Below are 23,988 nucleotides of genomic sequence, written 5' to 3'. Positions count from 1 at the left end.
GTCACTGTCTGTCTGTCTGTCTGTCTGCCAGTCTGCCAGTCTGCCACTCTGTCACAGTCTGTCACAGTCTGTCTGTCTGCCTGTCTGCCACTCTGTCACTGTCTGTCTGTCTGTCTGCCAGTCTGCCACTCTGTCACTGTCTGTCTGTCTGTCTGCCAGTCTGCCACTCTGTCACAGTCTGTCTGTCTGTCTGCCAGTCTGCCACTCTGTCACTGTCTGTCTGTCTGTCTGTCTGCCAGTCTGCCACAGTCTGTCTGTCTGCCAGTCTGCCAGTCTGCCACTCTGTCACTGTCTGTCTGTCTGTCTGCCAGTCTGCCACTCTGCCACTCTGTCACAGTCTGTCTGTTTGTCTGTCTGCCACTCTGTCACAGTCTGCCAGTCTGCCAGTCTGTCACAGTCTGCCAGTCTGCCACTCTGTCACTGTCTGTCTGTCTGTCTGTCTGCCAGTCTGCCACAGTCTGTCTGTCTGCCAGTCTGCCAGTCTGCCACAGTCTGTCACAGTCTGCCAGTCTGCCAGTCTGCCACTCTGTCACAGTCTGCCACTCTGCCAGTCTGCCACTCTGTCAAAGTCTGCCAGTCTGCCAGTCTGCCAGTCTGCCACTCTGTCAAAGTCTGCCAGTCTGCCAGTCTGCCACTCTTGTCACAGTCTGCCAGTCTGCCATTATTCTCGAAACCGCTAATTGCTGCTTGCAGCTATATTTTAGCTTGTAATTAAAGTAAATAAAAGATGGGTGTTATTTTTTTTCATTTACTACTTTCTATAGTTTTAGCAATTTTTGCGATCTTTTTAAAGTGGGCGGGGGCATTCTGTCCGGTGGCTAAATATGTCATTTTTACATAATAAAAAATGTCCTGTGGTCTTTGATGGCCAGATGTGAGTTATTGGGGTCTAGAAGAGCTACTGTAAATAATAATAAAGAAAACGCCGGGTTATTGTGTAAAAAATGACATATTTAGCCACCGGACAGAATGCCCCCGCCCACTGTAAAAAAAAGGTCGCGAAAATTGCTAAAACTATAGAAAGCAGTAAATTAAAAAAAAATTAACACTCATCTTTTAAAGGTAGGGTAAGTGATATTTTTTGGTTAAAACAAAAAGTGTTTTGTTAAAAGGTTAAAACACTATATTCTGATAGTAATCATTGCTATGGAGTGTTTTTTCAGTAACAGATGTCTCCCCGTCTCTCCAGCTCTTTAATAAACAGAAAATACATTTTCCGGTAATTTGTATAGTGTTCCAGTTCCAATTTTGTCTGCTCATTTCTTAGTGTCATCACTTCCAATTTCAGTTGTTTAATCTATATCCTGATTGAGTTCTCTGTCCTGGTTGGATAAAATTGGAAATGAAACTGAAACGAAAATGCATTTTCTGTTTAATAAAGAGGTGGAGAGACAAGGAGAGTCCTGTTACTGAACAAACACTCTATAGCAATGAGTACTATCAGAATATAGAGCTATTTAACACTTATTTTAACCAAAGCAAATCACTTACCCTACCTTTAATTACAATCTAAAACATAAACCTTGGTTGTAAAAAAAACAAAGTTGTCCTTTAACTCCAAATCTCTCATGCATAATTTTTACTTGACCTTGAAAATCCTTTTCGTGGGAAATTAAAGCACTTCAAGAAATATAGAGTATTAAAACTCAAATAATACTGCCAAAAATATATATAATGCCACGGCGAATTCACTACCTCTAATACAGGCAACAAAAGTTACATTTTCTTGAGGCAATATTCATAGATGGTAAGCAATTTTAAAAATCCTATGGTCTTACAAACAAGATCAATGAATTACTGTGTTGTATAAAATAACTTCCAAAATATCACAACTAATTATAATGACAAATTGTGAGTACCCAGTACTCACAAGCAGACAAACTCATTCACCCTTATGCGCATATTTATTGCTTTTGCTTTGTTAGCAAAAGGGATCCTGAGGCAAGGATAATTTCCTCCCTTTTCTTTAGTAGCTACTGTAGGCAAGACACATGTCTCCCTTAGACAGTTCAACACATATAGATGCAGCAAAACTAGCAAATAATTCCCTGATCCATTTATTTGATCAGTAGCAGGTAAAAAAAACAAAAATGAACAGACTGAATCACAAAACAAACAAGAACATCAGGAGACTGAAACACGTCACTTACATCCTGATGCACATTTAGTCTGACTACAGAAAGGCAAAACACTGTACCCAAGGAAAATGCTTAAAATAAAACAGTCCAGAACATCTTCACAGCCTAAACCTCTCTGTCAATACGAAGCGATATACAATATCCTTCAGTCTGCGAATGTCTATTAACATTAAAACAACACAAACAAAGACATCACCAACACTCCCAAAACTACTGAACCAAAGTACTGCCTCATTCCAAATATCCAAACAGATTTCACCACAAAACACTTACAACAGTGATTGGCTGAACAGCGAAAGACTGTCACGTTCACAGCTTGAGAGGAATCGGTGATATATTTTTGATATCAAAAGGAGTTACGAGACTTACAATGTCAGCAAAACAGAATTGTATGGGAACCACCTCAGCCCTCGAACTCAGTCATACTATGAATGCTGGTGAAAGATAATCATAAATAACAATTATCCAATCAAATAATTAGGTTACATTACCTCAGTTATGGTTTTATGAGAGAACAGTCAGGTTGCTGTCACATAAGATCGCTCTCTGTCAATGATCACTGTTACTGTGTATCTGTTGTTTAGTTTTATACTGTGTTTTATTGTTGTTGTTCGGGGCAAATCCCATCAGTATCCTTTCACCATTTCCTCAATGCGACACTCAAACATCAAGAAACGAAACTTAACACATTTCTTGGTACGCGAAACTTATCGAGTGTCTCCCATAGGGTGTCTCCACTTTTTTTGTTTCTCCCGGCTTCTCTTCCGCAACAACAACACCCCCCCCCCCCCCCACCCCCCACCATCCTATCCCACCCCCCACCATCCTATAGACCAATTATTTGTTTACTAACATTGAGCCTGGACGCACAGGTGATTGTTTCACGCAATCAATTCCCAACCTGTTTCGGGGTGCACTGGTTTCAGCACACCCCAACCCCCTCTTGTGTGTGTTGGCTAGTGAGACGCGTCCTAACGAGACCTGATATAATGGGTTTCGTTGCGCGCATACTGGCTGCACGCAGCCAGTATGACGTCGTCTGTTAAGGGGTCTATCCCACCCCGTATCCTGTCTTCTTAAAGGAGCAGTACATTCAATCGTTTTTGACCATGGAAAATACCCTATGAGAGGGAGTTTTGTCAACTTTTGTGATCCATTCGGGAGCGGAATAGCTGGCTATGATACCCACTTCGTATTTGGTAATGCCTGCCAGTTTCAAAATATAAAAAGGAAATGACAATATAAACAATGAACATTATTACAATTATTCCTCAGGGGCACTACAAGTACGAATTTGATTTTTTACTTTACTGGAGTATTTCCACTACTATTACTATTCTTTTACTTCTACTCCACTATAACTTACTTGAATTACTAGATACTTTGCAGATATAAATTATTATATTATAAGACACACATTAACCACTTTAGTCCTATTTTATACCTATTTACACGCTGATTTGGTGACAAATACAATAAATACAAATAAATAAAAGTGTAAATGCATTACAATCAAATCAAATCAAACAGCTAAAACATATGCATCTTGTACAAAGAGTCACCGATGGTCTGCTCAAACTCAGTGGTTCTCATCCCCAGGGCCCAGGGGGTCTCCACATGATGTAGTTGGGGCCCCCCAGATAACCGTGAAGTGACAATTTAAGGACTTTTAAGACCTTTTTAAACCCCCCCAAAAAAGAAAGGAAAAAAAGACCATTACTGCGTCAAAAGGAATAACACATTATAAAATAACATTTTTGTTTTGGTGTGCAAAGCTATACCTGTTATTATAAACAGTGTTATTACAACAACCTTAAAGGTAGTGTAAGTCATATTTTTGGTTGAAAAATATATATCTTTTTGTTTTGTTATTTAGCAATCATTGCTACAGTGTTTGTTCGTTTCCTGTCTCTCCAGCTCTTTATTAAACAGAAAATAATGTTCAGGTGGATTGCCAATTTCATCCAATCAGGAGAGACTACCCATTGTATTTGACTCTGTGCCCTCTTTATACTGTACCATAATAATACTGTACATAATAATAAGGTTATTTTTTAACTCTATGACATGACATGCCCTCATTTGAAAACAAAGGTGAATTTCTGTGGTGCTAACAGATATGTGTATGCACTGCAGATTTGTTTTCTCGCCTCAACTCCTACATTCCAAGTGCTTGTCAGGGTCGGGGGTCCCAAGTTCAAATATGATTATTATGGGGGGTCACGGCCTGAAAAGCTTGAGAAACATTTCTCTAACAGTTAGAGCAATAGATGCTCAGCAATATGAGTTAAGAGTCTAACTCATATCAAAATAACCCATGCAAAATGCTGAGACACACAGAACAGAATGATTATGTGGTTAAAGTACACCATCTAGTGGACAGATGTCAGAACGTTAAAACTATTCCTTTGATTCGTTTTTGTTTGTGTGCAAAGCTAGACCTGTTATAAACAATGTTATTTATATTAAGTTTTTTTTTTGTCGTTTTCTTTAGTAATAATTGCTATAGTGTTTGTTCAAAAACCGGGGTGTCACTGTCTCTCCAGCTCTTATAAATAAATGTTAAGTTGGATAGATTGCCAATTTCATCCAAGATTGGATGACTACCGTTTATCAGCTTCTATTTTGCAGTGTTCCGGTTAACTTCTTTGTGTCATCACTTCCAATTTCACGTGTTTATCCTGTATAAGATATATATATAACGCTCACACAATTACTTTGCTATAACAAAAACAGATTTTTCGAGATAAACTTCTGGAATGTATAGACGGATTTCCGCGCGACGTCATCACAGAGCAGAATGCGCAATCTGCGCATGCTCGGGGAAAACGAATTGTTGCGCCGTTCACTCTGTTGTTATGTTCGGGAGTTAGATAGCCATAATTCTGCTATAATAGGCATAATGCTGCTATTATATACAAACAGATCCAACTTCCGACAAATCATTTTTATTGAGTAAACAAGGTATTACAAACTGCATAATTTAATCTACTTTCATTAAACCCGGTGAAGATCATTTATTTTATGAATGGACATTTGACCAGAGCTGCTGCGGGTAATGGCGCCCTCTATAGGCTACCCCCGGATCTGCACGATCATATCCTCTCATGTTTACTAACAGGAAACCTGTCTATAGGGGGAAAATAAACATAGTTATAGTGCTAGTGACCATCTTGAACACACATTTAGCCACTCGGCTGGGCACAGGGAAACCGTTTTTGACACGTTAAATAACTGAATGTCCAAACTGAAACTGCTGCCTGATGAGGTTCACATTTATTATGTGTAACATGAATCACAGCAACGTTTTGTTGATGCAAATAAAGAGAACGGTAAAAAAACGTATATTCTCCCACTGTGTGTTAATCATAAACTGTGATAAGGGTTACAGGTGTAACAAGCCATGCCTCGTTACACCTGTGACTGTGACCCTTATCACTTTACTTGCTGTATACTGCGGCACCCCTCCCTCCCCTCAAGGTGAACCGGCCCACAACTGGCTCTAAGGCACTCAGGCTCCTTCAATAGAAGTTACAAAATAAAGCATAAAAATAAAAATGTGCAAAAGAAAAGTCAACTGTTAAATAATTCATAGATACAACAATGAACAAATGAAAAACATCCTTTCAACTCAAAACAGTGAACACACCATATAAGCTCATTTCTGTAGTATGTACACCAGTGACTTTCAAGGCTTATACACCACTGGGAATTCAAATTTTAGCAATTTATTAAACTGTATCATATAGTCTCTCTTTCTTTCTTTTAATGCATTTACAAAAGCACACAGGACAGGCTAGAAGACAAATATTGTGTAAGAAAATAAGGGGGATGCGTATGGACCCCTTTGAGTACTAAACCATTTTCTGCAAAATCTAATTTGCATTTTTAGGAGTAATCTTACCACTAATTAGATTAAAAATACCTTACACACATTGTCTGACCCTCAGAACATACACATTATTTGTCAGTGTTGCTTGCTTTGTTATAGAGTTATTGAAAAAGTAGTGCAAAATTGGCAGCCATTTTGTTATGCAAATTAGAGGGTTAAAATATTGTTTTTGCTTGAGTACCATGTTTTTCAGATTCAACACCCTTGAATTATGTAAAATGACCAAGCACCCCACTTTTACCCAAAAATTAAGGCCTTTTTTGTTTTGTTTTTAAATCCCGCCTGACTAACCTATACAGTACATTGGGTATTTTGAAAATAGCAGATTTTTTTGTGAGATCTGATGTTCATAGTTACCACACTATGCAACCAAAAAAAAACCTAAGTCTCGCTAGATGAGATTGAAATCTCGAGATTTCAATGTGTTCTGTCACTATGAACGTCAGATCTCTCTCTCTCTCTCAAAAAAAAAAAGCTATTAAAATATGTGATCTAACCTAGGGCCTATCCGCGCACGTTTTAAGCTGTGGCGGACCAGGGGTGGAGTTAAGAAAATGTTCTACTGTACCATTCATCCTAAGATATCATAAGGTAATAAAACTTTAGTCCAAAATTCTCCTTTAAGCTTACAGTCACACGTAGTAGATTCAAGCAGTAAACAGGAATTGCAAAACCTTTCAGAAGCACCCATCAACGATCACGACACTCCAGATTACAGGAACGACAATGTATCTACGGACAGTGCGCGTGTGGAATGAGTCCAGTTTTATAGACAGCAGGTTGATTCGAGAAGTGTTCACAGGTTGGTAATGGGCATGGCACTGCTGGGCTGATGATAGCCTGGCTTTGCCAGACTGATGATGTCCGCGGACAAAAACAAATCATTTTGGGTGGTCCTTTTTACATGAATTGATTTTAGCTTGAAGCTGCACCCTTTCTAAGTGTACAAATTGGGTGTAAACTGGGAGTTTTTGTAGCATTTTTAGGAAGGGATGATCCTTCCCACAATTCACCTCCATGATGGATATTGCCTGTAAACACACACGCATAAATGCGCACGCACGCACGCACGCACGCACACACACACACACACACACACACACACACACACACACACACACACACACACACACACACACACACACACACACACACACACACACACACAGCTAAATAAATGTACCCACAATGTAGTGTTCTTCACTTCTGTTCACAACTTTTTGTGACTACATAGTAAGTTGATATGTAGCAACTGTATTGTATAGGCTAGTAACTGATGCACTGTATTTGAAAATGCTCAGCAACCCACTGTGAGTCTTTCAGACTATAGTGTGCTAAATCATTACCTTCTTCATATAACTCATGCCCATGAGTGGTTTCTCCACGCCCATGTAGAGTCCTGCCAAATGCATGTAGAGGGTGGACACGTTCATAGAGTATGGTGGATACATCTCACTGCACAGGACAAGGAGGATTTGCACAGCCATTATATAAAGGTATGACACGCTCGGCGATATGGCTATGACTTCAAATCAGTATCCTGAATATTTCTAGATTACGATTAATAAACGATTATTAAACAAATAATAATACTGAAAGTAGCAGATCTACAAGCGTGTGATCTTGTAGATTGGCTATTTACGCTCTTTGTGTACGCCACCATTGTACACTGAAGTATATACGTAAAAATTCGTATTTTGTCGACAATATTGATATATATGCCATTGTATCCTATTTTAGTGTGCCATCTCTGCATAACTCAAGTTTGCCACCAATCCTATGATTGTATTAAGTTCAAGGTGGTCCGGAACTAATCCTAGTATTAGTTCCGTCCTTTCCTCTACAGACTGCATGTGTTTTGAGTTGCACAGCGCACAGGCCCAGCCGAGGTCACTGATTATCTCTGGAGGAATAAAAAACAGCTCATTGGAGTTAACTTGACCATCTATGACAAAAAGCTACAACACCTCCAGCGAGGCCGGTCAGAGCCAAGGTCTCAACCTACGAGCAAGGCTCCTCATGGCCAGCTGTCATCGTCAGAGCTGATAACAACTTCATTTGCGTATAACTATTGCGATCATTGACTGTTTGGTCAGAAAGATATTTTTGCTATATGGTGCCTCGTGGATTGATGTCAATCTTTTTAATTTGAGAACCGGCCTGTGTCTGTCTTTGATTGTCTGTCTTTGATCCTTTTTACACTGGGTTTTCAGCTGTTTAGCTACAGTACAAATAGTTTTAATTAACATAGAGCAGGATTTACGACCCTTATCAGCTCCATTTTCCTAAGTTATCAGATATATTTTCGGTTAATAGCCCGGCTCTATGACTCGCTTCCTCCAGGTTTTGAGATTTGAGGACATTCCTGACAGTTGTAGTAGTAGGCTACCTGAAAGGTTGTGCGATCTTCTCGCCGTAGCGGATCGCACCATTCACATCGCTCATGCCGGCACACGCCCCCATGGCCTGGTACATCACGTGGACCATGTACACGTTGGAGTCATCAAACACGGTTCCCATCTTGTCCAGGGACTGTTTACACATATCCAGCAACTTGCTAGGGGGTGCAAGAGAGTTAAGGATGCAATGGCACAGGCTGAACCTGAAAAGCTATTGTTAAAGGTACTCAAATCAGACTCTTGTAATGGTGGGATGCTATACTTTGTTGATTCAACAGATTTTACTTTAACTTTACTTTGAATTTAAATGTATTTCATTACATTTATGTTGGTTTTCAGAGAATATTTTCAGAGCAAAGAGGCTCTTGCCAACAAGTATAAGTTGTCTCAGTAGATCAGTGTGCGAAAGGGGCTTTTCGAGAACAGGTACAGCATGACTCCGGGAGGTATTTATATGATCAATAGGCCTGTTACAATTTTAACATAATCGTCAAATCGCAATTATTTGAGATTAGTGGTAGATCTGCTACAATATTTCTGCTTTTTTCTTTGCATGAATACAAGTATTAAATATGTCAATAATGTATTTGTATATTTCAGTTATTTGTCATATTATCTGCCCTGTGCAATTTCTTATTAAGAAGCCTAAAAGGCTTTATTTCTTCCAATGTTCAACGCTAAACACACAATTAAATCGTTAATCACAATTATTTGAGTGACAATTAATCATCAACTTAAATTTGTAATCGTAATCCTATGAATAGCACAAGGAGGCACATGGTCTAAAACGCAGGGCGTTGTGGGTGTTGAAAACCTCATCTTACGTAAGGATATTTTTCTCCTTGCTCTTCATGGCTAAATTCAACAGTCTTCTGGTCATCCTAGCGAAGCGGACCATGTCACTGATGACATCTTGCCCAATGGGATCACTCCGCTCACGCACTTTGAGCTTGGCCTCGTCCTGAGACCAAGGAGAGAAGATGACATGTTAGAGTTGAGGAACATTAGCCGCTTGTGAACTAGGATCATTCTGTTCTATCAATACTGCTGTGCTCTTGTGTGTGATGTTGAGGTGATGATTGTGTTTGTTTGTTTGCCTATTTATTAAAAAAAATGTTTCAAAGGATTCTCAGAAATGTTAAAAAAATATTCAACATTTTCTTAAAAATAGGGCTTAAAGGACAACTTTGTTTTTTTACAACCAAGGTTTATGTTTTAGATTGTAATTAAAGTAAATAAAAGATGAGTGTTAAAAAAAATAAATTTACTGCTTTCTATAGTTTTAGCAATTTTCACAATCTTTTTTACAGTGTTTTCACAGTGGGCGGGGGCATTCTGTCCGGTGGCTAAATATGTATTTTTTTAACACATTAGCCCGGCGTTTTCTTTATTATTATTTACAGTAGCTCTTCTAGCCCCCAATAACTCACATCTGGCCATCTCAGACAGCCGGACCTTTTTTATTGTGTAAAAAAGGCATATTTAGCCACCGGACAGAATGCCCCCGCCCACTGTAAAAAATATCGCAAAAAATGCTAAAACTATAGAAAGCAGTAAATGAAAAAAAAATTACACTCATCATTTATTTACTTTAATTACAAGCTAAAATATAAACCTTGGTTGTAAAAAACCAAAGTTGTCCTTTAAGTGATTAATAATAATAATGATAATAATAATGTATTTTTCCGTGCAGACATCAAATGTATCTTTTGGGTCTCGAGTTGAAAAGGTTAGGGAAGTGTTTGCTCTATATGTTCTAAGGTTTTTATCTCTGTGTTTACACATCCAAATTCCCTCACCGGACACTAAAACTTCTGAACTGAACTGTACAGTATATGTCATTCTATTTTGTCAGGTTTATTTTTTTCAGTCTTGGTTTTTCATGACTTACTTTGGACTTAGTTTGACATTCCTGGCAGTCACAGGTGAAGTTGTATTCGTCTCTTAACTGGTCGTTTCTGTCTTCTGTCGTGTACATAAGGTCTATGTAGCTGATCAGCATCTTTTGAAGGCACAGGAACAAACACAGACATGTGACTACTACTTCAGGTTTCTCCTCCACATCTAATTCTGAGGTCAAAGAGTTGTTTTTTATCTGGAGTGTCTAAGGGCAAGTACACACTGTAGGACTTTTAAAGTGGTCAGGGAGTCATCTGATCGTTAAGCATTTCACACTACAGGAGTCCATTTCTTGAAATCGGCTGTCATATATCGTTGAGGTTTTTACACTATAGATTGATCGCCAACAACAGTTGCGACGCATTGTGAGCTTGTAGATCGGCTATTTTCAAATATCCAATGTATTTGTATATAGGTTTAGTGCTCCTATATACAAATTATAGGAGCACTAAATGTGGCCTAGTCGCTTTTGTTGGCCTTGTTTTCATAGACCTGGTTGCTTATTTCTCTCGCAAACTCTGACAACACTATTCAGACACACGCTGCACACATACACACACAAACAGAGCTCGCTCTCGCTCTCTCAGTCTCTCAGTCTCTCTTTCTTCCTCTGTGTGCAATTCCTCTCAAATAAACAGCCCCCCCTCGAGCACGCTCTCTCACTCTCATCCTGTTTTATAATGTTTAACTTAATACAGGACTGGGCAGTAATATTGCATTACTATGCGGGGTCTGTTTGTTGCGGTCAGGTCCAGCGACCCTCCCCTAGTCACGGTGGCTGTAATGTGCTCTGATTGGCTGTAGTGCGGATCACCTCACAAAGTGATCGCAACCCCGTTCATACTGTATGATACTGTATGATGTCCAGCCGGCGACAGAGCCAAATATCAAACCTGCTAGATATCTAGAAACACTCAGGAACGCATCACAGAGTGCTATTATCGCAGGTAAATCCTCTCGCAGAGCCTTTCACACAGTGAGCAATATGTCGCCGATCAAAGCCCGAGGGGGGTTTTGTCGGCGATCGACAAAAAAGTCCCCGACAGCATAATCGGAGCAAATATCCTACAGTGTGTACCCACCCTAAAAGACTGATGCCCAGCCCGCACAGGCTTACAAGACACTCACAAAAGATATATAATTATTTTAATATTTTAGAAAACGTTGTACATCTTTGGAAACTTTCACCTACAGTATGCCCAAAATAGGGATGCCAGGTTTAAAGTGGTTAAGACCAGCTGGTTCAAATGGTGATCCCCTACCCCAGTGGTTCTCAACCAGTGGTCCGGGGACCACCAGAGGTACTTGAGGGGGTTCCAGGTGGTCCTCAGCTAAATGATGGAGAGTTGGTAACAATTCACAATTGGTTTGATTTGACTCTCTCAAGAGTTAAACTATATTTTAACATCTGCATCACTTAATTTACAAGAAGTCTTCACTATTAGAGAATGAAGAATAATTGTTATTTTGATCAACGTTTGCCTGTTATCTCTCCTATGGTACCAACATGCAGCATGGACGGAATTGGGGACAAAATCATATCCAACGATAACAACATATTCTAAGGCTTTGGTATCTCATCAAACGGTGGTCTGTGGCTCAAATGCCGAATAAATAATGGACCTTGATATGAAAAAGGTTGAAAACCACTGCCCTACCCCCTTGTAACACATACCGTGTCCCCCATACACACAAATACATCCCTGTGCAGCTGTCTCCTCTCCTCACCTCATCACCAGGCTTCATATCCTGTACTGCCCGTATTTCTGCTGTCGTTCCCTTGTTTCTGACAACCACACTGGGTACACAGCTGTGGTTAATGAGGGAAACACTGAGGGGAGAGAGGGTCAACAAGAAGAGAAGAGCGAGAGAGAGAGTGTGAGAGAGAGAGAGAGAGAGAGAGAGAGAGAGAGAGAGAGAGAGAGAGAGAGAGAGAGAGAGTGAGTGAGTGAGTGAGTGAGTGAGTGAGAGAAAGAGAGAGAGAGAGAGAGAGAGAGAGAGAGAGAGAGAGAGAGAGAGAGAGAGAGAGAGAGTGAGTGAGTGAGTGAGTGAGTGAGAGAAAAGAGAGAGAGAGAGAGAGAGAGAGAGAGAAGAGAGAGAGAGAGAGAGAGAGAGAGAGTTAGTCCATGAGTCAAAGCCCCAAAATTGAGCCATGATTATCAAATGGGTGGGCAAATCTAAGTATCATTTTTTGACTAGCTGTACACATCTCTAGTTCACAGTTCGGCATGATAACCATTGCAGACTAGTAGCTTAGTGCAGAATATGGTGCGAATATGTGGACCCCTATGTCACCTGCAAATTGTTACAACAAATATGAAGAACTTTCAATGGTGTTCATATATGAACCCACTTGTCTGCACAATTCAAGTATGGGGAATTGTTTGGAATGGTGATTTTACGTCTTCAAAACGTCCATATATGCTTAAATGGCCTTTTAATGCAAGATTGCATACACAAATATAATAATTTTAAAATAAGGCCTGTATATATATATATATATATACACGTGTGTGTATATATATATATATATATATATATATATATATATATATATATATATATATATATATATATATATATATATATATATATATATATATATATATATATATATATATATATATGGTACGGATTACCGTGATCGTATTTTTCCCCGATTGCACGAGACCCCTGTGAGTAATGTAATGAGGGGATCACCGTGAAGAGGCAAATCAAAGCAGCGCTTCTCTCTCTCTCTTTTTGAGTTAGTCAAAATCACTCCGTTCGCTGGCAGTGGGCTGACACTTTTCTGGAAAAACTCTGGCAGTGTGGCATTTTGTGACAACCACATATTATTGCAGTACTGTAGTTTTTTTAAATGGTTTACTGACATGATACAGTAAGTAGGGTTTAAGTGGTTACATTGATGAGGGTTTAACTCTGTCTGTGTGCGTGTGTGTGCGCCTGCGCCTGCGTGTGCGTGTGTGTTCTTACTCTGCGTAGACAACACAACCGATATCAGGTTTCAATTCCTCATCAATCAAATCGAAGCCATTACAGCGAGCCTGTTGCACAGAGAGAGAAATCATTAATAATCCTACTAATGTATTCACACCTGTTGGATAACAATTTAGTCGTTATTTTCTTCTTCCTCTCCTTTTTAATGAGCTGCAGTGAGTTAGTTGAGAAATGGTCAGCAGATTGTTAGTGTTTCAGAATCCATGAGTGCTAGACAGGTGAGAAAGTGGTCAGTGTGTACTAGTGCTATTCTGTATCAAAGTAGCAGACAGTAAAAGGGGGGGGGGGGTACAGTATATTGTTACTGTCTGGCAGAAACCTTGTATCTCCATATTTCTTTTTTTTCTTTGAAGCTCACAGTGATGTGCATTGTGATGTGAGCTTGTAGATCAGCTATTGATTTTAGATTTTTCTTTACCTATAATGGCATGCCCAACATTGGGATGCCAGGTTGAAAGTGGTAAAGTCTGTCGATGGGTTTTAGAAACGTTTAACTAATGAACAGTATTAAGAGCTTGTGACTAAAGTATGACTACATTGCACCCACTGGAACACAGGTTATTTACCCCCCATTTCCTGTAAAATAACAGTTTCCGCTGGACAACAACTATGTGTGTGTGTGTGTGTGTGTGTGTGTGTGTGTGTGTGTGTGTGTGTGTGTGTGTGTGTGTGTGTGTGTGTGTGTGTGTGTGTGTGTGTGTGTGTGTGTGTGTGTGTGTGTGTGTGTGTGTGTGTGTGTGTGTGTGTGTGTGTGTGTGTGTGTGTGTGTGTGTGTGTGTGTGTGTGTGTGTGAGTGTGTGTGTGTGTGTGTGTGTGTGTGCGTGTGCGTGTGCGTGTGCGTGCGTGCTTGTACCTGGGAGAAGAGTGAAAGCAGGTCATGGTGATCAGGGAAGTCCAGGTGTTTAGAATAGAAGTGATGCAGGCTGGCGATGTCAGCCTCGTAAACCGATTTCCTCTTGTCGCCCACATCTGGTTTTCAAAATACACAGTAAAATACACAGTGTTAATTAACTGAAAGTGTAAAAATGTACCCATGTGCAAAGAATATAAATACAGAATAGACAGGTTACACTAATGCACTGCTCCACTGTATTAACCACTTTAACCCTATAGGGCATAGCAGTGGCATTTTGTGGTGCCACAAATCGAAACCCCATATATTTTTCCGAAAATATTTATATTAATTATTTTAAGCCTTGAACCAAACCAGGTTCCTGGTGATTCATGACCATAAAACATTTGATTCTGTGAAAAAAAAAAATTGAAAACGCAAAAAAAGGGTATTTATTAAATATAGTATATCAGGTAGTCAGAATTAATTACCTTACCTTTATTATTCATATTATATTATTGACTCGTTCTTTGTTAGGTTTCATTATTAAATTATTGACTTATTCTATACTTGTATTATTCTAATTGGCAGCCTAAAGTGCCATTCACACTGAGCACTATAACTATAAAGATAACTATATCAATCACCATTGTATTTCTTTTTATGGTTGGTGTGAACTCTGCCATCCACTTGACTTTTACATTTTTAAAACTATATTTGTATAGTTATAGTTATAGTTATAGTGCTCAGTGTGAATGGCCCTTAACAGAGGCAATGCGCGTGACATCATCGTACCAGGAAGTTATGCGAACGCCTACTGAATATGAGTGTCAAAAAACAACTTTCTGGCCTTGACAGCCCATACATCCAAACAGAAAAGTCCTATCTGATTGTATTAAACAAGGTTAAACTCACCAACATGGCAGCTGTACGGAAAGCTTGAATTAGCTCTTTCTATTTGCAAAGTTTTTGTTTCATAAAAATCCACCGTAGAGACATGTTATGAGCTATCTGTCAATACATTCTGTGCAGATGATAATTTGTGTCAGAGTTTGGAAGTGCTCGTTTTCAAAAACGCAACGTATTGCTGCCTCCTGCATGATGTGCAATTTACAAACAAGTGGTATGCAGGACCATTGAGTGATTTCCAACGAGTGCTTCCAAACTCCAACGCTCCATGCTGCTCAATGTTTGCCACTCAGTCTAGAAGAGGGGGGCGTGTCCCGGTGGAAAAGTGATGCACGTGCATACTCTCTGGCCCAATTCCAAACCCCCCCCTAAACCCTCAAGCCCTGCACCATCATTAGCTTAAGGTAAGTCAGCTGGTAAGTGCCTGAGTGTGGGAGGGTTTAAGGGCTCCAAAAGGGTACAAAAGCAATGGAACAGCCCTTTGTGACGTCCCACGTTACCTTGACGACAGACTGACTGGCCGTGCTTCAGTAATAATAGTAATAAGAAGAAAAATGAGGAATTCATAATTAATTTGATCATTATTCTAGCTAAATTTCATATACATAAATCCAAATTTATCCAAACCCTCATTCTTTGTATTTGAGATTGAAGCCAGGCAGTACATTAAAACAATTTATGACTCAAAAAATAAGAAAGCTGCAAGAACTGTCTTTTTGTGTTCACTCTTTAATGTTTTCTGTTAGTAAATCCCCCTGGCTCTGATGATGTTATATAGATGTATTGATAACTTCTTTGTTTGTGTATGTTTGTGTTTGTTCGTTTTGTATTGTCTTGTAATTCATGAGAATATAAATAAAGATTTGTTTATTTTGTCGGCGTCCTCTGGTTACTCCCACTACGCAATGTATTGTGGGCAATTTCTTTGCCAAAGTCTCCAAAGGTACTGACTTACGGAAAGGGTGCAGAGAGGGGCGTTCCCGAGCACTCGCTGACTTCAGGCTGACTTTCCGATTTCATTTGGAACAACCCTCAAGCCCTTACGGAGCTCACATGAACGCGCACCCAAGTCAATGAGTCAGTGAGGGGGTGGTTTGGAATTGGGCCTCTATAAGACGTAAAAGTAATGGTGGTTTTCACCGTCTGGCACTGAATGATCACAGCAGCCTCGGAAAACAGCGATCACGTGCCCGAAAAGATTGCCCACCCCTCCTTTAAGCGGTACAGTCCTGTTTTTTTCTGTTAATTCAACTCCTGGGAGTGTATAAATGGAACCGAATCGACCAGTAAGGATCCATTTGACTAAATTATTCCTCTCTCTTAGTTACAAATTAATTACATTAAATGAACACAGCTTTTACGGTGAATGTGCCCATGTGTGTGCATGTTTGTGTGTTTCTGTTGAGTGATCCCTTACGTAATTCTTCCATCAGTATAAGCTTCTCAGATGCAGATCTTTCTTTCTGTGCCTTCTGTAGAAAGAAGCATTTGCAAAAAATTAAGCATTGGAAAAAATCAACACTTCTTAATATCTTTATTTAAACAAATAATGCAGAAAGGTTCCTCTATATAAAGCAGTTAGTACAAATCTTTTCAATAATTACAGATATTTCATCATAAATGACCTGTACATAAATTACCCATCACATATCATTCATGTTCTTTAGTGATAATATTAAGAAGAAGAATTGTCAAATAACTGATTTCAAAATGCTACTGTTGGTTTATAAAGCAATGGTTTAAGGCCAAAATACTTTTTATACATTTATGATCTTGTGCTATCATGAACCATCCACCCAGACCTTTCGGGTCATCTGGTACAGGTTTGCTGTTCTGTCCCCAGAATCAGAACTTAAAGGACAACTTTGTTTTTTTACAACCAAGGTTTATATTTTAGCTTGTAATTAAAGTAAATAAATGATGAGTGCAATTTTTTTTTCATTTACTGCTTTCTGTAGTTTTAGCATTTTTTGCGATATTTTTTACAGTGGGCGGGGGCATTCTGTCCGGTGGCTAAATATGCCTTTTTTACACAATAAAAAAGGTCCGGCTGTCTGAGATGGCCAGATGTGAGTTATTGGGGGCTAGAAGAGCTACTGTAAATAATAATAAAGAAAACGCCGGGTTAATGTGTTAAAAAAATACATATTTAGTCACCGGACAGAATGCCCCCGCCCACTGTGAAAACACTGTAAAAAAGATTGTGAAAATTGCTAAAACTATAGAAAGCAGTAAATTTAAAATTTTTAACACTCATCTTTTATTTACTTTAATTACAATCTAAAACATAAACATTGGTTGTAAAAAAACAAAGTTGTCCTTTAAGGCATAGTATGTAACTTTGCCCCGTGTTTACATAACACAGTTTGTTTTGGTAGACGGGATGTGTGTGTGCTACCAAAACAAACAATGAAAACACCAAAATACATCCAGAGGGAATTTTGTCTGCATGTTAATTCCAGGGATGTGGCATATTAGCATATTCATGAGGGGTTGTTCTTGCAGGCGTGGCATAATGGCATAAATACAGTAGATCCTGGAATTGTTAAAGACGGGGTGCTGTGATTTTCAGTGATTCCCCCCCCCCCCCTAAAACATGATCATCAGGTATTATGGTTATACTGGGGGGAAGATCTTTTTTCAAAAAAGTGTTAGAATTATGTTTTTATGTGGACACGCCTCCAGTTCATTAACTATACCTGGTTCTCACTTTAGCACCTCCCACCTGAACCAGTCCCTCCGCCTCCTCCTACAAGACCACCCACCTGTCCTAGTCCCTCCTCCCCATGCCCACACCTGTTGTGTTATGATAATGAGGGGGAGGGTATATTTCTACTGTGTCATTAAAGCGCTGTTTTTCTATTGGTTTGTTTGACCCTCAAGGTTTCAGCCTCCAGGAAGAAACTCAAATAGTCAGAGAAACCATAAAACACCATAAAAACACCACCAGGGGCTTAATGAAGTTCTATCAACCTCATAGACACATGTAACTGCAAAACCATGGCACCACCTCTTTAATGAGGGCACAGACAAGAGTAGACCTAGTCTCGTATCATGGATATATTGTTTGACTGATTTGGTTTTGTTTATCTGTCTGTGTTTCAGTTTTTTTTTACCTATATTTCCTGTATGATGTGAGTTTTTGGGTGTTAATTCAATCTGTTTATTGCAATTTTTGTAATTGAGGGATTGCACTGAGGAAGCTATTATGTATCTGCATAGTACCAACTTTTGATATTGAATGCTTCTGTGGAAAATCCAATAAACAAAGTAAAAAAAAAATATATATATATATATATATTTATATATCTTTACATTTTATTTTAGAATTTCGATTTCCGATAAGCAGCAAGCTATATGCTTTGATTATTTTTGATTCATACTCTGACAAATTTGCGCGACTGTAAAGACAAAACGGAAGCGGGGGAGTGTCTGGCAACAGTCTGGCTCACGAGACTACACTAGACCCAACAACTCGTATTTCATAATTAGGAACAGTGTTGGAAAAATGATCAAGAAAACCCCCCCACTCACCTTTGTGGCAAGGATCCTGGCCACCAGGCGGACTCTCTCTGCTGGACACCATTTCGGACCATACTTAACCATTGCTGAGCACTCCAGCTTGTGCATATTCCAGTCCCCTTTCTGACACACGCACGCACGCACGCACGCACACGCACACGCACACGCACACAAAGCCATACAAGGAAACAAGTCCCCAGGACCTTTTTGTGTTATCCTATTAGCCTAATGTCTTACTGTACCATGCACTGCTGTTTACATTTCGGACTAGTAATACAGTATTCAATCAATCAATCAATCAATCAATCAAAAAAGTAACTAAGAACAAATTAAACAATCAGATGGTAGAGGAGTAATGTGAGAAACTTCAGATGAAAATTAGCTTTTGGCCAACTCTGGCTCATTTACGTCGACGTGAAAACTGACATGTTGATTAATGTGCACTGTCCCTGGTAAATAAATAAATAAATACATAAAAGCTTAAATTTCCTACAGTCATTAACCCCTTTCTTCCTCCTCCTCCTCATCTACTTGGTTCCTACCTGGCAGTTGACATTGCAATAGAAGGCTTTCTTGCACTTTCCACAATTCTTCAAGTTCTGTTTCCTATGAATGAACAAACATTAGGTTTTAATGAGCAGCATGTTACAACATGCGTTTACATCCTCTTGGATGGATATTTTGATTGTAGACTCAAGGTTTGATTGACACACACACACGCACACACACAGGCAGTGGCGGAGCGTCCGGGTAGGCTAGGTAGACGGCCGCCTATGGGCCCGCCACCCCGGGGATCACATGGACCTTTATTTTATTAGAATTAGATGCACTTTGCGCGCTCCGCCTCACCCTAAAACCTAATGCCTCACCCGTGAAACCCCTAAAACCCTAAAACCCCCAAAAAAGTAACACAATCCGCAACACCAACTGCACCTATGGGGTCTGGGCGCTGATGACACGGAGGAGAGAACACACCCCCAGCGTCCTCGACGGGAATCGAACCCAGGACCTTCTAGCTGTGAGGCGACAGTGCTACCGACTCTGCCACCGTGCCCCAAGTTATGACAATTCATGATGAAATTAATAGAAATCTTCAATAGAGGAACAAATCTCATCAATCATTTAAACCATGTCACAAAAGTAGCTTACTGCTGCCAATGACGGTTTGAAAATGTAGCTCTCAGCTATTCCTGGGAGTCTATATTTAAGCTACAGTAGGTTCTACTATTGTTCAAGATTATTGTTAGTTTCCCATTCTACTAAATTGTTAATTTACATTTTCAATTCATCAACTGGACATGGCATCCATCATAGATAGATAGATAGATAGATAGATAGATAGATAGATAGATAGATAGATAGATAGATAGATAGATAGATAGATAGATAGATAGATAGATAGATAGATAGATAGATACTAGATAGATAGATAGATACTCTATTAATCCCGAAGGACATTTGTTTGTTCAACAGCTCCAGTGCAATACATTCATACAGATGTCAATAAAAGAGAAGCATGATGAACTTTAAAAAGAAAACATTACATCAATGGGAATGAATGCAAATAATTAAAAATATCAGTATAAGCAGTTTAAAACCTAGATGAAAAACACAGTTAAAAAAGAATACAGCTAAAAAATTGAATAAAGTAAAAAAATATATATATATATAGATTAGCTGGTCAGCCCCCTCCCCATCCCTCCTATCTCCCCCTGTGCATCATTATACAGCCTAATGGCCCTTGGGATAAAAGAGTCCCCGAATCTGTCCGTGCTACAGTGCAGTGATAGGAGCCTGTTACTGAACTTACTCTTCTGTGCATAAAGTGCTGTGTGCAGTGGGTGGCTGACATCATCCAGAATGGACAATGCCTTAGCCAAGGTCCTCCTCTCGGTCATAGCCACCACAGACTCAAGCTCAGTCCCAATCCCTATGACCTTGCCAGCCCGCCTTATCAGTCTGTCTAGTCTGGCTGTATCTCTCTTTCTGGCATTGCCTCCCCAACACACCACAGCGTAGAAGACGACGCTGGAAACTACTGACTGGTAAAACATCTGCAGGAGCGTCCTGCAGATGTTAAAAGAGGCCAGTCTCCTCAGGAAATACAGCCTACTCTGACCCTTCTTGTAGAGGCAGTCTGTGTTTGCTGACCAGTCCAATTTGTGGTCAAGCTGCACGCCCAGGAACTTATATGACTCGACCACCTCAACCTCCACCCCCCCGATGGAAACTGGCCGAGGGGTGGGGTGGGTTCTCCTAAAGTCAATCACGATCTCCTTGGTCTTGGAGACGTTGAGCTGTAGCTTGTTCAGCTGGCTCCAGCCCACAAAGTCCTCAATCACTTTCCTGTACACCCCCTCCTCTCCCCCCTTGATACACCCGACAATGGCTGTGTCGTCGGAGAACTTCTGCAGGTGGCACATCTCCGAGCAGTGTCTGAACTCTGCTGTGTACAGGTTGAAGAGAAGGGGGGCCAGCACAGTCCCCTGAGGAACTCCTGTGCTGCAGATTATGGTGTCAGATGTACAGTCCCTCAACCTGACATATTGTGGTCTGTCGGTGAGGTAGTCCATGATTCAGGACATAAGTTGTGGGTCGACATGCATACTGGTCAGTTTGTTTCGTAGTAGGGGGGGCTGTATGGTGTTAAATGCGCTTGAGAAGTCAAAAAAAAAATATCCTCACACAGCACCACTTTCCGTATCCAGGTATGTGGAGGCCCAATGGAGTAGATAAAGAGCCTGTGCACCCGGCAAACTGCATTATACAGACAGTGTGAGCTCCTTTTTTTTTACTGTGATCGATATAAATTCTCAGGAAAAATCATGCTCCTGTACTTTGGCCCTTTTTTTGTCATTGCTAGACTGAGTGTTGGAGTCAACCGCCTATGCACTGCACATCAGTGACACAGCGAAAGATGAGCCAAATCTCCTAAATAGATTACGCATGACATTTTAGTTTTTTGAATGCAGTACAGGGTTGCTATAGTCTATATTAAGAATCACTCACAAATGAACTGGCTTGACAGTGAAGCAGTGAGTGTGGTCTCTGTTGAATGCTATTCGTGTTTGTTGAACATGTGCTATTTGGACTGTCAGGGACTACCATAAACTGTATGGTAGTAGTGGTCTAAATATTGATGTTCCAATTACGCATGTCTAAAGACTGCACTAATCATTCGGATGCGTAGCCTACAACATACAGTAGGCCTGTTAATGCACAAAAGAAATAACAAGTTAGAATGTGCATGCATGCTGCCATGCCACATAAATACATACTTAGCAAAGCAGAAATCGCAGTACTTTCCCCTATGTTCAACTTCGAGGATGTAAGAGTACGCCGGGGATGAGAAGATAAGTTCTCCAACTTTGAATGGTTTGGTCACCCGAAGACCTCGTCCTTTAGTAGGACTGTCGAACATCTCGATTCCCTCGATTTGTTCCTGCATTGTTGCTTCCATGGTCTTCCGAGTGCCGGTCGAAGCAGCTTTATTCCACAAGGAAAGCAAAGATAGATATTGCAATTAATGAAGATATTAAAACATATTTCATCAGCATCATCTTATTATAATGTACAGTCATACAGTTTATTCTAGTCTATTGTAGGCTACACTGTAACACTATCAAACATGTGTTGAATTCCTCACCTGTCATGAATCCTGATGTCTGTCCAAGGTCCTTGTTTGTAGACACTGAGTTGATGACTTCGTAGTTGATCTGTATCACAAAGTGTCAGATACAAGATAAACCTGATTAATGGTTTCTATTTCCTGGAAAGGGTTGAGCTGGGCGGAGAGACAGAGAGAGGAGAAACAGAGAGAGGTGTTGCCAAAATCCTTAGCCTACGCACATTCAGAACAACCAACAACCAACACCAGCATTAGAAAGGACATGAGAACATGAACACAAGCCAAATGAGAGCGCTCCACAGAATTGACCTTTTTTTCATACCTATTTAGAGGTTCTTAAAGTGGGGTCCAGGGACCGCTAGGGGTCCTTGAGGGGGTTCCAGGGCGTACCCAGCGAAATGTGTTAATATAGCAGCAAAACAACCTCTTTGAAAATAGCAGATCTACAAGCTCACAATGTGCCACAATGCGATTAAATTCCTTTTAAGTCCACTCACAGCGGCATGCAAATTTCGTCCTGCACGTAATACTTCCTCCTATTTTATGCAGCCTATGTATGTCGTTTTATGTCCACCTCGGAGCCTGTAGGCTATGTCAGTGGTTCTCAACCTTTTCAGGCCACGATCCCCCAAAATAATCATATTTGAACTGGGGACCCCCCCACCCTGACAAGCACTTGGAATGATAGGCATTTTTGTTTGACTCGGTTCCAAAGATAAATATTGTGAAAATAACAGATCTACAAGCTCACAACGCCTCACAATGCGAGGCGTTGTGAGCTTGTAGATGGGCTATTAAAAAAAGAAAAAGACTCTTATATTATTTGACAATTTGGTCAATGTTTGACAAGTTTTTACAGAATAGTTTGTTGATACCTTTGATGTAGTAATGGTCTTTTTTTCTCTTCTTATTATTATTAAAAGGATCTTATAAATGTTGTTTGTCTTTCAAAGATCAAGGCAGAGTCAGTCAAACGCCATGTGTCCAGGTCTGCAAACTCTGCAAAATGTTATTTCAGTATATGTACTGTTGTTGGAAATATTCTATTTTGACGTGGTGTGATAACTATATGGCACACTGACTATCAAGAAAATAAAAACATGGCACTTCATGTCCAAAAGGTTGCCAGACCCCTGAACTAGATAATGGTGAATGTGCTACCAGTGTTTTATCAAAACGGGTTTAAATCAAGTTAAACATTCTAATTCAGGGGTGGGCAAGATTTCTTTCCAGAGGGCCATACTGACTTCCATGAAGTGAGTGAGGGGTCACACATTGTACAATTGAATTGAAACTTAAAACACATGGTGCTGAATTATGTTCAAACTGCATGGATTTGGTAGACATGCCAGACTACTTTACAATAAGGTACTTGCTTTCACAACAATCATTTTCAGTATTTCACAAAAAAATATATATATATATTTTTTTTGGAACAGCTGCACTGTATCACTCTGTACTCATGGCCTTACAATAAAAAGATGACTTGCATAAAACAATCCACGTCAATGCTGTATCAACGTTTAAATGCGCCTATAAATGTATACAGCATCTTATCTGATATGCTCCACTCCATAGGTCACTGATCAAACGCATTGCATAAGGTTATAAATATAGACTCAAGGTTGACTGTTTCACTGTTACATTATAAACATAAAACATTTGAGTACATACGGATGGAGGAATGCAGGTATAGTACTCAAATGGTAAATATTAATTACTGTTAATTGGAGTCTAGTAAAATTTTTTTTTCTAAAAACCATTAACAT

General features: G+C 39.8%; 1 protein-coding gene across 2 annotated transcripts in view; it reads right to left on the bottom strand.

Moving 5' to 3' along the window:
* LOC311059899 (N-lysine methyltransferase SMYD2-A-like) overlaps positions 1 to 23,988 on the bottom strand; it is a gene marked incomplete at its 5' end in the record, with an annotated part of 128,510 nt that overhangs the window by 83,991 nt on the left and 20,531 nt on the right. For both annotated transcript variants that reach the window (XM_084078007.1, XM_084078008.1), the window contains 4 exons: positions 18,604 to 18,714; positions 19,134 to 19,197; positions 21,870 to 22,077; positions 22,238 to 22,307. In XM_084078007.1, the coding sequence (XP_083934133.1) occupies positions 18,604 to 18,714; positions 19,134 to 19,197; positions 21,870 to 22,077; positions 22,238 to 22,244 (390 nt within the window). The remainder of the gene's footprint in view (positions 1 to 18,603; positions 18,715 to 19,133; positions 19,198 to 21,869; positions 22,078 to 22,237; positions 22,308 to 23,988) is intronic.

This window comes from Gymnoscopelus microlampas (assembly GCF_963454915.1).
Source record: "Gymnoscopelus microlampas genome assembly, chromosome: 14".
NCBI lineage: Eukaryota > Metazoa > Chordata > Actinopteri > Myctophiformes > Myctophidae > Gymnoscopelus > Gymnoscopelus microlampas.
This window is presented reverse-complemented; position numbering and strand designations above follow the sequence as displayed.